At 38.4% G+C, this 13,519-nt stretch overlaps 1 protein-coding gene across 1 annotated transcript in view; it reads left to right on the top strand.

Annotated features, from left to right (window-relative positions):
- Nucleotides 1–4,294: 4,294 nt before the first annotated feature.
- Nucleotides 4,295–13,519, top strand: part of LOC116704597 (signal transducer and activator of transcription 5B) — a 42,022-nt gene continuing 32,797 nt past the window's right edge. Inside the window, exons 1-4 of the mRNA XM_032540185.1 lie at nucleotides 4,295–4,477; nucleotides 5,846–5,980; nucleotides 11,644–11,800; nucleotides 13,325–13,414. Of these exons, the coding sequence (XP_032396076.1) occupies nucleotides 5,853–5,980; nucleotides 11,644–11,800; nucleotides 13,325–13,414 (375 nt within the window). The 5' untranslated portion in view covers nucleotides 4,295–4,477; nucleotides 5,846–5,852. The remainder of the gene's footprint in view (nucleotides 4,478–5,845; nucleotides 5,981–11,643; nucleotides 11,801–13,324; nucleotides 13,415–13,519) is intronic.

The following is a 13,519-nucleotide window of genomic DNA, read 5'->3' as shown; positions in this document are numbered from 1 at the left end:
TCAAAGCTTCAGTGCATCATTCTTTTTACATTAAATGTCCCATGGCATGAATATTTCACTTTACTTTTTTAGTTTTTTTAACATTAATATGAGTTCCCCCAGCCTGCCTATGGTCCCCCAGTGGCTAACTGGCGCTAGGTGTAAACTGAGCCCTGGGTATCCTGCTCTGCCTTTGAGGAAATGAAAGCTCAGATGGGTCAATCTGGAATGTTGCTCCTTATGAAGTCATAAGGGGCAAGGCTACCTCCCCTTTCTCTATTTTGCCCGCCCAGAGAATTTGGCCCATCCATGAGAGAGAGACATCATGGCTTTGAAATTAACAAAGTGGCAGTTGGTCAAGCCGCCTCCTCCTTGCCCCCCCTTCTCAGAAATGGCACATACTAAGGAAAGCTCATTGTGGGACTGGCTCTAGTGGCTGTAATTCTGCACCAAGGCTGATTTTTTTTTCAGATACAGTATTAGGGGACCACCAAGGTCTATATAAAAACATCCAAGAGCACCATGTCACGGGACCTTTAATGAATGCCTGTTACATTCAAGCCATTGACTTCAAGCCATTTAGCCAAATGACTAAATGACAAAATTAATTGAGAGCTCTATACAACTCTCTCTGTATTTCTCAGGGTGGCTTTGTTTCGAAAATTGTGTCGTTTGGCAACATTCACGCAGATACTCGAGTGAAGATAATGACCTCTTCCATCATGTTTTTTCAATCCTCCGTGTCCTCCTTGGCTACTAGTAACTGTGTGGAGGAGGGGTGGGGTTGGTGCACGATTACGGAAGGCTTGTGTCATGTGGATGCAACAACAGTGGTGTTGTCATTACTTTAGTATTTCTCATGGGGGAGACAGAGACTCCGCACTCTAGCTTTAAAGCACACTATCAACTGACATGATGACTGACTCAAGCTTGATTTAGGGTGGTGCAGATCTTTTGCCATAGCCTACGTAAGTGGCCTGAAGTTTATACTAGTGCGTTGGTATAAATCACGCTTTATGGTAGGTCTGGCTTTATTGAATACTCATGAGGCCCTGTCTTGAAGAGGGTCCCTATATACAAATGACTCACATAGTTTGAACACTGTCGCTTGTAGTGAGGAATTATCACCTGTCCCTGCAATTCCCTGTGGATCTAGGCAAAGGTTTTGCATCTTCCAGTTCATTGTTTAATGGCCAAAACATAACCAAAGAGCAAAGCCAGGGCCAGGTACAGTTGTATTCTAGCGTATAAAAACTGTAGCCTACACATTGCACAGAGTTGGACCCTTAGCAGGTTAGCATTCCCAGATCTTCAGCCGATAGGAATGATGGACAAAAAAAAGACCCAAGTTGCGAATTCTTTTTAACAACTTAGGTTTTACTTTATTCGACTACAGATTGTGTGCTTAAAAGAAAAATCAGAAAAGGCTTCATTTAAAAGGGGCTTAATGAAAAACCCATCTTTGCAATCACACTTCAAGGGTTGTATACAGTCCATTTGTATTTGGATAGTGTAGATGATCATGACATCTGAAAGAAGAATAAAATGGGAAGAGGCAACTGAAAATAACACTATTCTTGGTTGGGAAGGGTGGCGGTCCAAAAACTGACATGATCAAGAAATTATTAAAAGGGGACACCATCATTCCCATTGTAAGAAAGTGTAATTTGTCATTTCCTTTCCTGTTTCACGTTTTGTTTTTATTAAAACCACAACCACTGACAACTAGTGGGATGAGCTAATAAAAATAAATCATCTCCTGTCACTGATTCTTCAGTAGTATTAGGATAACATAAAGAAAATGATCCCACAGACTGTAAAAAAGCAGATTCCCAAAGGCCAATTTTTTCAAAAACACAGTACATATTGGTGCTTAAAATATATAAATTCTTTCTGTATTACAAACCACACATGCATAATTATTCCTTCCACCCCTTTTTGTTGTTCAGCTGTTTAAATGCTGTTAAGTGTTATGTTACTCTGCTAAATTTACTCATTTTTTTTAGAAGCACAGTGATTTGCTTTGTAATTTCTAGGTTTTGATGAACTCACATTTAGGTATTTGTGTATGATTTTGTATGTGACCACAATTTACACTTGGCGGATGTCATCTTCTTTTCATTACTGACAGAATGTAGCTTAACTGCTGTAGTTTTAGCAAACCTTATTGCATGTTATACTCTTACGCAACGTTTTACTGCCAAAGAATAACCATGAAAATGAAGGTCTGCAAAATCTGCACCAAAAAAAGAAAAGAAGAAGAAGGCAGAAACAGCTCATCCATAGGTCCAATGCATTTCCCTCACTATTGGTATCCACTTTCATTATCTTCTCTTACAAATGTTCTTCTTAAAACACGCTATGTGCTTTTCTAATATGTATTTCATAAATGAACTCAGATAAGGACCCCTACTTGCAGCGAGTCTCACAAACCTCTGGTAGTTTAGATTCTTATCAACACTGTGTACACTGTGTACGGGAGCTTTCCATTCCCAGGGCTAAATTTCAAAACAAGAGTGTGTGTGTCTCCTGTGTGTGTGTGTGTGTGTGTGTGTGTGTGTGTGTGTGTGTGTGTGTGTGTTGTGTGCTGTGTGTGTGTCTGTTGTGTGTGTGCTATTGCAGCGGTCTGACACTGACCCCTAGTGTCCAATCATCTCACTATAATTTCCTCTGCTCCAGATAAATTGTGTATTTCACCAGGTCTCTAAGTGACAAATGACCATTATATTTTACATATTTCCCCACAGGTTTTCTCTATTGTCCACATTTACTTATTTGTAATACAAGTTATAAATATGTTTTATATATTCCCCGCTAGGCCTACTGCCGGTATTGAACGAGTGAGAATTAATTCAAGAAAGAATAAATAAATAAATTAACTCTTTTTTTTACCGAATGGGGCGTACACCCTGGACAGTTCAACAGTCTGTCAAATGGCTAAAACAGAGACAGACCCACAATGCATTTGTGAATTCAAAAAATAGTTTTACATACTGTAACTGTTGCCAAAGTTTCCCACATTGCCACAGTATGTGTACTGTCACAGTTTAGTTTCCAGCTCAGACACATCACAGCTTTATTTGTGCTTTTGTGTATATAATGTGAATCATTCCTCATCATTTTGCAGCTTCTCGGGACAAATCCTTTCAATATTTGCACAGGTTTCACAGTGATCAAAGAAAACATATTCTAGCTGTTTGATAATTGTGATAGATAATTCTTTCAGTGGTTGAGTGCTCAGCCTTTCAAAATGGATTGACAAAGTCATGTTTTAGCAGTAACAACACACAGATGTGCGGAGGGAGGCCTATGTCAATGGAACATAAAATCTAGTTCAAACTTTACTGTTTCCTTGCTTTTTTGTTGTTGATTACTGGTTCCTGTTTAATGTTTCATTGCTTAACCACTAATGATTTCATTAATAAAAGCTATTTGGTTCACAGTTTCTGGTTTTCTGTTTTATGTTAGCAGAAAAAGTGAAGGACTGGACACCAAAAAAACCTTTTGATTACATGCTGTGTGACTTTTAGTTTGGTTGTGTTTTTTTATTATTAATTAATTATTAATTTATTAACGTATTTGTCAAACATGGGGATCTATAGTTGTGGATCATGTTAAAGTCTAACAAGTAGCTTAATGTCGGATGCAAAGAGAAACATAGGTACAATGCAGAGGTAGAAAAAATTGTTCTGCTCACCGTTTTGATGCCTCACAATAGTGTTTATGTATTGTCACTGGGATACCATAGATCGGTATTTCCACAAGGACCACATCATATATCATATATCATACATATCTCAAAATAATATCAAAAAGTAGCAGGTGCCCATTCTTACAAGTAATTGTCTACAACCCAAGGCCACATGACAGAGTCCATAAATATCATAATTTATCACATCATATGTTCTATGTAGAGTCAGACAAACCCGAACTGATAAAAAAAAACTATTTACAGATTTAAAATATAAAATATAACATAATAATTTCATTTTATTATTATTATTATTTTTATTATTTTTTTTATTTTAATTGTTATTATTTTCATAACTCCCCTAACCTGTTGCCTCGTTCTGATTTTATCAGCACAAAGGTGGGGCTGTTAGCGGAAATAGTAGAACTGCCAAGACTCTACAAAGCTATCTGAAGTTAGCATGAATACGACCGGAAATGTCGTTTGTAACTCAATCAAAAACGTAGAAATATGGATTGTTCGAAAACACCAATAAACTTACCTTAGCAGATTGTATGTACAGTATGTGTGTTATCTGATATTAGACATTTAGTTATTTAATAACACTTTTATTTTGAAATCCTAAATCGGAAGCTGTCATCTTTAACTTAACGCTGGTCAACAACAGCTGCTTTGCAAGAAACACGACTGAAGTAGTTGGCGATGTGACGTGCACGTCAACCTACCTGTACGAGGTTTGGAAAGTTGTGTGTGTGTGGTGCTACTCGTCCATGGTGTAGCTCTAAGTGTGGCGCCGTCTCTGAATAGGTGAGTTAGTTAAAGACGTAACTAATGTTAGGTGTTAACATAATTAATTAATGGCGAATGAAAGTGAAGTGTTGCTCGCGCGCTGCAAGAGTTACTTCATCCCTGTGCTTTCCTATTATGCTAGTTTGTAGACTAGCTTACTTTCGCTAGCTAGCTAACATTACGTTGTCTGGTAACGTAAGGTACATTAACTACCTTCCCAATGAGCATGTTAATATCTTTTTAGCAATACTCGGTGATCGCCATTTTCAAGTTCGCTGCACATAATGCTTGCCAACGAGCCTATTTTAATGTACAGTAATGTTAGCAAGCTAAGCTATCTCCTAAACTTTTGGGAGAGCAATACTACTAAAGACCCGATGGGTTCTGCCCTCTTGTGTAGCTGAGAATGTAACGTCAATCCCAAAACTACAACACCACACACACAAATACAAACATATAAAATGCGGTTCTCTTTTTTTTAATACACATTACACAATAATTTTTTTTAAAGCACATTTTCTGACAATGTGTTTGGCCAAATTTAGCATATAGTTTTACTATCATCACGAAGTAATGTATAATTTTATAATTACACTCACTCTATTGAATTACAGTACACACAGGCTACACATGCTCAGGTCCTATACACAATTTGATCCCAATGGGATTAGTAATTACTACAAACAGGTCTGATATTTACACACACATGCAGTACCTACAGTATACATGCACAAATGGGGAGATGTCAGATTGAGTGGGCTGCCAGTTGGACCAGCACCCTGAGCGGTTGGGGGTGTATGGTGCCTTGCTCAGGAGGTGAAGTGGCATCTCTCCAGCTACTGATGCATACTCCGTACTTTGGTCCAGTTCAAGTCCATACGGGGACTTGAACTGACGACCCTCTGGTTCCCAACCCAACTGCCCTACGGACTGAGCTACTGCCACCTCAAGTATTATTCTCAGATGTTCACGAACATATTACTAATATTATATAGTACTAGTACTGGTATTGTTACAGGTTTGACATGTCTGGGCAAGTTTTATTTTTTGTGTATCAGTATGTCAATTAGAAGTGTCGGTTTCTAACAAATGAATTGTAGGAAGTGCACACTATTTGTGATGCATTTTCTGTATTTTATCTGTTGCACTTTAAAGTAACCTAAAGAGATTTGTTCTAACACATCCTTTTGAAAATGCTCACCTGTTTGGTTATTTATTGCTATTTACTGAATTCCTTTAAGCAATTCCTTAAACATTATGGTAACTCTTTCCTGCTCTCCATCTCCTTCCCCATCATCTTCCCTTTATCTCTTGTTGCTGTTTATTCCCCTCTCTCTCTCTCATCCTCTCCTGGCTTCTTCCTTTTGCTATCCTCCTGTTCCAAAGGAGCACCATGGCAATGTGGATCCAGGCCCAGCAGCTGCAGGGTGAGGCCTTGCACCAGATGCAGGCGCTGTATGGCCAGCACTTCCCAATCGAGGTGCGACACTACCTGGCCCAGTGGATTGAATGTCAGCTCTGGTATGCAGTAGACTTTTATCTTTATTTCTATTCCAATTTCTTTTTAATGACAATCTCTTTAGATGGAAGGTACATTTGGCTGGATTTATTTTTTATAATATACAATCAATTTACATTCTTAATCGCATGAGATTCCTCGTCAACTCACGATTAATCGCAAATTAATCAAATTGAATTGAATCTTTCAAATGTACCTGAAAAAGGGATAGTCTTCAGGTTTTAAGTTCACAAAAGGTTGGTATCTCATGAACACCTTTACACAATCCCCCATTTAAAAAGTCCTATAAAAATATTTTATATTCTGAATACAATGTTGTCAGTGTGTTAATGTTGGAGTCCTGACCCTTGGCAAACAAGCGATTGCGCCGTCTTTAGAAAGTTAACTAGTCGCAAGTTTGCGATAAAATGCAGTTGGGTTGTCGAGACAAAAAACATTTATGTAGCAGCTGTAATTCAAATAAACTAAATGTCATTTTTTTCTTTACTCTTATACTAAATGTTTGCCAGTGTCGCTCAAGCAGAACAACAGGGTCAGGAAGAGAAAGAGACAGATTTGTTCGTTTATAAAGTTATTTCTGATTGGCATAATATACATATATTTTTTGTTAAAAACAGCCTTTCGTCCTAATTGTAATCACTGCCCTTTGCAATGGCGTGGCTGAATTATCAACTATTTCCTGTTTGGATGAAACAATGTACTTGCTTTTATCACACTAAAACCCTCACACAAAGCTTGATCTTACTTTACAGCACCACAAATTCCAAGACAACAAATACATAAATGTGCTGTATTTATATAGCGCTTTTCCAGTCTTAACAACTGCTCAAAGCGCTTTTACATCTACAGAAACATTCACCATTCACCACATTCATACACTGTGGCCGGGCTGCCGTACAAGTGCCACCTCTCACGATAAACATTCATACACATTCACACTCCGATGCGCAACTCGGGATTCAGTGTCTTGCCCAAGGACACTTCGACAATGACTGCAGGGCAGGGATCGAACCACCACCTTCCGATTGGCAGGCAACCGCTCTAAACCCTGAGCCACAGCCGCCCCTTTACATAGTAACTAATACCATGACACTTTCTATCTGGAATCCAATGGGTTGTCTGTATTTAACCCTACTCTCCTTTTTGTAAGATCTAACGTAAATTCAGGCAGTGTAGATTTTTGGTACGGCCTGTGGATTTTTTTAGAGGTAAAGAAATTTGAATAGCGTGTGAATTTTGTTTTTTGTGAATTTTATTTTTTGTGAATTTTTGTTTGTTAAATGTGCGGATTTTGGGTTGGGCGTGTAGACTTTGTGAAGGTGTGAATCATTTTTTATATTTAATATCATGAAGTTCTGTGTAAAGAATTATTAACAAAGGAATTATTTTGTTTGAATTATGAAAGATACAGTGGCTTGAGAAAGTTTACACACCCATGCTAAAATAGATTTAAAAAGAGTAATAAAAAACATCTTTTGGAAATTGATCTTAATGCCTTAATTAAAAAAAAAATTGGAAAATCCAACCTTTTATGGACACCAATTATTGTGAAGGAATAATGTATTGTAAATAAATAAATGTTCCACCTTAAGATACAGGGTGCATAATTATACACACCCCTATGTTAAATTGCTATAGAAGCAGGCAGATTTTTATTTTTAAAGGCCAGTTATTTAATGGATCAGGATACTATGCATCCTGATACAGTTCCCTTGGGCTTTGGAATTAAAATAGCCCCCCCAATCATCACATACCATTCACGATACATAGAGATAGCCTTTATTATTAGACTCACGGTCCATAAGATACAACAACAACAACAACAACAACAACAACAAAGATACAATTACACAAGACAGACAACAGACATTGGCATGGGGAACTTTCCATAAGTTCATCTCTCGATGTAAATTAAACCAACTATTAAGCTAACTGAAATAACACCATTCCTATCTCTAGGAATATATCAGATATATCAGCGAGCCGATATTATCGGCCGATATTAGGCATTTCCCTATCTATCGGTATCAGCATTTATAACCAGGGTATTACCTGGTTAAATAAAGGATAAATAAAAAAATAAATAAAGGATAAATAAAATAAAAAAAATATAACGGCCGATTTATACAAAAAAAAAAAATCATTCATCAGAATTATTTATGACAAATAAATGATTCTGATAAATCAATCAAAATTTTATTTCAACAGTTAAATGAATGTTTAAAAAATTAAAAACGGACTTTCAACCTTGTTATGAGTGTTGGCGTTGCATAGTTTGTCCACCAGAGAGCGCTCTACAACGTCCCTGTTGGAAAGACTGATTTCAAAGGACTTTAAGTTTCATATCTTAAGTTTGTATTTTTAATCCTTTTATTTCTCAGAACTTTAATATATTTTGATGTTCCTCTGTTCTGTTTTTTATTATCATATTTTAGTGAGAACTCATAAATACCTATTAATAACTAATGTTAGGAAAATCTTTGTTTTGTAACGCACTGGAATTAAAGAAAAAACATATATATATATATATATATATATATATATATATATATCAGATTTTTAAATAACCAAATATTCGTATCGGCCTTTCAGTCGGGCTCTAGTTTGTGAGAATTTACGCATTAAAGTTACCAGGAAGCAAGAAATCTGCTCTTTTAGGCCTACACCACCCTCTCCAAATGGGCACTGCGCTAGATCAATTCAAATTGACTAGAAATTTCAGTTGACTAAACTACACTCAGTTAGCTAACCGTAAAGTATGTAACGTGCAGTATTTCACTAAAAACAATGTATAGACTAAAACAAAATAAATCCATCTCAACTGTCACTCTTGACCCACTCAATTCTATAGTGGTGTCTGTATAGCAGAGGATGAGAAAGCTACAGCTTAAAGCTCTGCATTCACTCATGATGCGGCACCTTCAAGCAGAGGTGTGGCTGTGCTTATTTGTGTGTTTTATTTGGAACACGCGGTGCCGTTTGTACTTCTCTGATTCACTGCTTTGTACAGTCCCTCTCTTCGTTGACTCTCTAGCTCGACCATCACTGCTCTCTGCCTCGCTTTGAGCCAGGGAAGGAGGGATGGGGCCAACAAACAGTCAAGTGATACTTACTGGCTGTGTCTCATTCCACATACTTCCGTCAGTACACTGCCAATGTGCACTGACCACTAATGGTGCGTTCATGCCACCTGGGAATATAATAATAATAATGTATACTTTATTTATCCCGCAAGGGGAAATTACAAGGGGAAATATCAGGGACCGCCTCTGTGATTACGTTGTTTTTCCGACTGCTGGCATTCACATGATGTGTGTTCTTCTTCGATTATATTGGTGTAGCAACTTGTTGCATGACTGCCACCAACTGTTGGGCGTAGCCTAGAGCATCAGGTGTGTGTAAACATGGAGGCCACAATAATATGTGTCAAATGTCTATGTATGTTTCTTGACAGAGGTGTTTGTCCACAATAAACAATTTATCAATTGAATATTTTCAGTGAACTCAAACTAGAAATCAAACGTGTGTTCTCAATAACGCGTCACCAACTGGGAAACTCTGTTAGCAAAATCTAGCCCGATCTGATTCCCACAGGAAGTGACATGAATGATGACGTTTTCACTGGGTTTCTCTTTTTCCCATGCTCATGAACGCACGCTTACTGCCATAGCGCCCACTTTTGATGGTTAGTGTTGTCCCAAAAGGAACTCTTAGGTCAAAAAACTTAGCGGAAATGACAAGCGGTCGATTCGGCTCGCCGCCTCTCAAAATCAGACAAAAATCTATTGAACTGACCTTTGTCAATCAAAAAAAAAAAACAGATTCAACAACTGTATGACCTACTTAAAATGTTTTTTAGAAACACGTTTGGGTGAACTATTTTCGATAAACTCAAGATCGTATTCCCAACAAGCATGACAGCATGGTGGCTTTCATGCTCGGTTGTGAAATCCATGAGAAGCCAGACCCACGTGACGCGTTCGTCCAATCAGCTGCCGGTCGACATCCCTGGTCCATCCCCTTTCCGCTTTGTAGTCAAGATGGCGCAGGTTTAGTGCGCACAGTGTCCATTGTTCCACACAGAACGTTTTGACCGTTGTTGGGGGACATCTGGGTACTTTCAGTGCACTGACTTTTTGTGTTATCTACACTATATACTTAAAATTAAGTGTTTGAAGTGTGCAAGTAGGCCGTTCAAGACACAGCCACTACTATGCAGCTTAACAACAGGGACGTACAGTATATGAAACTATTTTAGCGAGGTGTTGATTTGACTGTATGAGCAATTTGGAGGATGTAGTATAGGGGTGCTGTTGAACCCTATTGCATTGTACAGAGATGGGCTTCTGTTATTTAGCCCTCGTTGATATAAATGAGGTGGTGGACTGTTGTATTAGACCCCATCAGTTTTAGCTAGGGTGTAGCTAATAAAATGGCAGCTGATTGTAAATCTATTAAATTGTTATAGGTGACCTTGTCTGTCCATCCTTTCACAATTTAAATCTTATTTTCATGGTTTTGGCCATCATTCATAATAATGTACTCCCAAGCTAGTAGCTGTATTTTATGGCAACATTAGTAAAAATAAGTCTGAAAGGAACAGGTTATTCTTTCATTATTATTATTTTTATTATTATTATTTTTATAAAATCATGTTTCTTGTGATTTGAAAATTGCACTCTTGCAAACCGTTATTTAGATTTTAAAAGGATGAATAGTTTAGCACTCCCTGAGACAACTCTGGGTGAACAGTTTAACCACTGTTCTAAATCAGTGCTCAGGATACAGCACATTAAACTGCAGGCATAATAGTACACCATCAGCACATTACAAACACTCACGAGAAACGAATGCTTCTGTGTGCTTCTGTTTTTTTACTACCTGAACAGTCTTACTGAACCTGATGATACTCTTATGTTTCACTCTTTTGGGTTGTCATTTTTTGTGTTTGTAATGTACTTATTAGTAGTGCTCTCACCGTTAATAACGTAAACCAATTTTATCGGCGTCAACATTCTTTTTGGCCTAGAAGACTTTGTAGTTTTTGCACATGTTGTTGCAACAACTCGTAACGTTAGAAAAACTACAACACCACACCGGATCTAGCTAGACCGGAAAAAAAACAGGCACGCTGCATGCACGCCGTTTGGGCTTGCGAGCTGGCCAAAGAGTAGTAACGTTACGTTTTGAGTGGATGGCGAGCGAAAGATGCCGAAATGGATGCTAACAAGAGTCAGAAGGGAAAGTTTTCTTAAGCAATGAAGCAAGCAGATCCACTTTTCCCTGTTAAGAGCATTCAAATGAAAAAAGGGACAAAAAGAAATCAAGGGACATTTAGAATAGATAAATTGTGCTTTAACTGTGACATTCATGCGATTAATCGTGATAAAATATTTTAATAGTTTGACAGCACTACTAATTACTTCTTTCACCTTGTGACCAAAAGCACAATATAAGTAGTGTTTTTATTGTTATCACAACATCCATTATTTGTTTGTTTTATTTCATGTTTTATAGTCAAAGTTGATAAGATTTGTGACTGAGATTTATGTAATGATGTACTCCTGTGACAGCCGAAGCGGCCATCCACAGCTAGTCTTAGTGAAGCAGCACTAAGACTTTGGATTGGTTAAAAATGTGCCTTGTGTAACCGTGCCTTTCCCAGGGATTCAGTGGAGTTGGACAACCAAGCAGAGGAAGCCAAAGCTAAGCGTCTGCTGGACAGCCTGGTGGCGGAACTGCAGAAGAAAGCCCAGCTACAAGGAGGGGAGGACGGCTTTCTGCTGAAGATCAAGCTGGGCCACTACGCCAACCAGCTCAAGGTACCAGTCAGCTACTGCAAGATGAGGGGAAACAAGCCTAGCCTGAGACCTTGTTTTACCCACCAGTCAGACATAATGAAACCATTTGGTGCACTTTACATGACCATGTTTCCAACAGATTAGAATGCTGTTGAATGCTGTCCTTCTCTGCTACTCTTTCTTCAATGCCTAATGAATCTATCTCTTTCTCTCACTGACCCTGTCTTTCTGCTTGAGCAGCACTGGTTGACGCCTGAAAATATTATAAACAAATTAATAAGAAATTACACTGGTCGGACTGTTCAGCTCTGTTTCAGACTGATACCTCCGGTCCAGGCTGTTCCTCGGCCTCAACACAGTCACGGAAAATACTTTTAAATACTCATAAATACTCATAAACACTAAATAATATAATTAAATGTAATAAGTTTATCTGAATTAAAGCTGTTACATAATATGTTTTGACCTCATTGACCATTTTACCGCAAACTAACTAGTTAAATTTCTAAGACGGCGCAATCGCTTGTTTGCCAAGGGTCAGGACTCCAACATTAACACACTGACAACATTGTATTCAGAATATAATTTTTTTTATAGGACTTTTTAATGTGGGATTGTGTAAAGGTGTTCGCGAGATACCAACCTTTCGTGAACTTGGGAATTTTGCCAGCCGTCTTCTCTCGTTTTCATGGAGACGGACGCTGAGTGCACAGAGGGGAGGGGCTGTGGGTGAGTTGCGTGACTGACAGAGAGACAGAGGAGGGAAAGGAAAGGAAATGGAATACGTTGCATGTTTTAAACAGAATAACTCAACGCAATATGTGGGGGCCGGTGTTGATTGTGTGGCACACCATCACAAATGAGTCTATGTGTGGGAAACACTGCATGATGCAGGTCTCATTTCATAGCTGTAGTAAAACTCTGCCAGCTCAAGCAAACCTTTCCTGGGGTTTTTAGCCTGTGGGATTCCTGTGTTACCTTCACTCATGTATTTTGGCAATCAGGGCACGCAAACATCCGAAAATGAATCTTATTCTTCGTCTTCTTCTTCTTAATCTCATTATTATTATGGTGCAAACAATACACCGTATAGCTCACAAAAGCTGTATCAATAAATGATTTAATGGCATGTGTGTGGCGAGCCAGAAGACTGTAATGCATGCTTTATGGGCCCTAAGATGGAAGCCTAAAAAACGTCTGTCTTGGTATCCCAAAAGCAGCCAATGTGTGATGTTTTGAGGTTATTTGTTGGATGAAAAGATGGACATTTTGACTAAAAACCAACATTGTGAATAACTCCCGACCTAATTAAAGTCCAGTAAAATCATTTCTTCAAACCAGTTGTCATTTGTAGCCTACCCCTGTGCCAGTTGGAGCCTGGGAATTAAAAACCAACATGTAGGGCTACTCAAATATGACAAAAATTCCCCTAAAAAAGGACTGATCTACATTCAATGTAATAAAATAAGAAATGTGAAGCACTGGTTCAATTATAATTAGTTTAATCTTTGGATAAAGTGTGTGTTGTGTTGTGTTGCGTTGCAGAGCACTTATGACCGCTGTCCTTTGGAGCTGGTGCGCTGCATTAAACACATCCTGCACTCGGAGCAGAGGCTGGTTCAAGAAGCTACAAATGTAAGTGTTAAAGAGGCTGATGTCTGTCATCATTTACAGGAATCCTGTGAAACCAGTGTACATTGCCCTGGTTGTGTTTGGGTTAAGGTGTATGTGTCGGGACGA

Source organism: Etheostoma spectabile, chromosome 16, assembly GCF_008692095.1.
Source record: "Etheostoma spectabile isolate EspeVRDwgs_2016 chromosome 16, UIUC_Espe_1.0, whole genome shotgun sequence".
NCBI classification, from domain to species: Eukaryota; Metazoa; Chordata; class Actinopteri; order Perciformes; family Percidae; genus Etheostoma; species Etheostoma spectabile.
The sequence above is the reverse complement of the archived record's forward strand: the minus strand, read 5'-3'. Positions and strand labels throughout refer to the sequence as shown.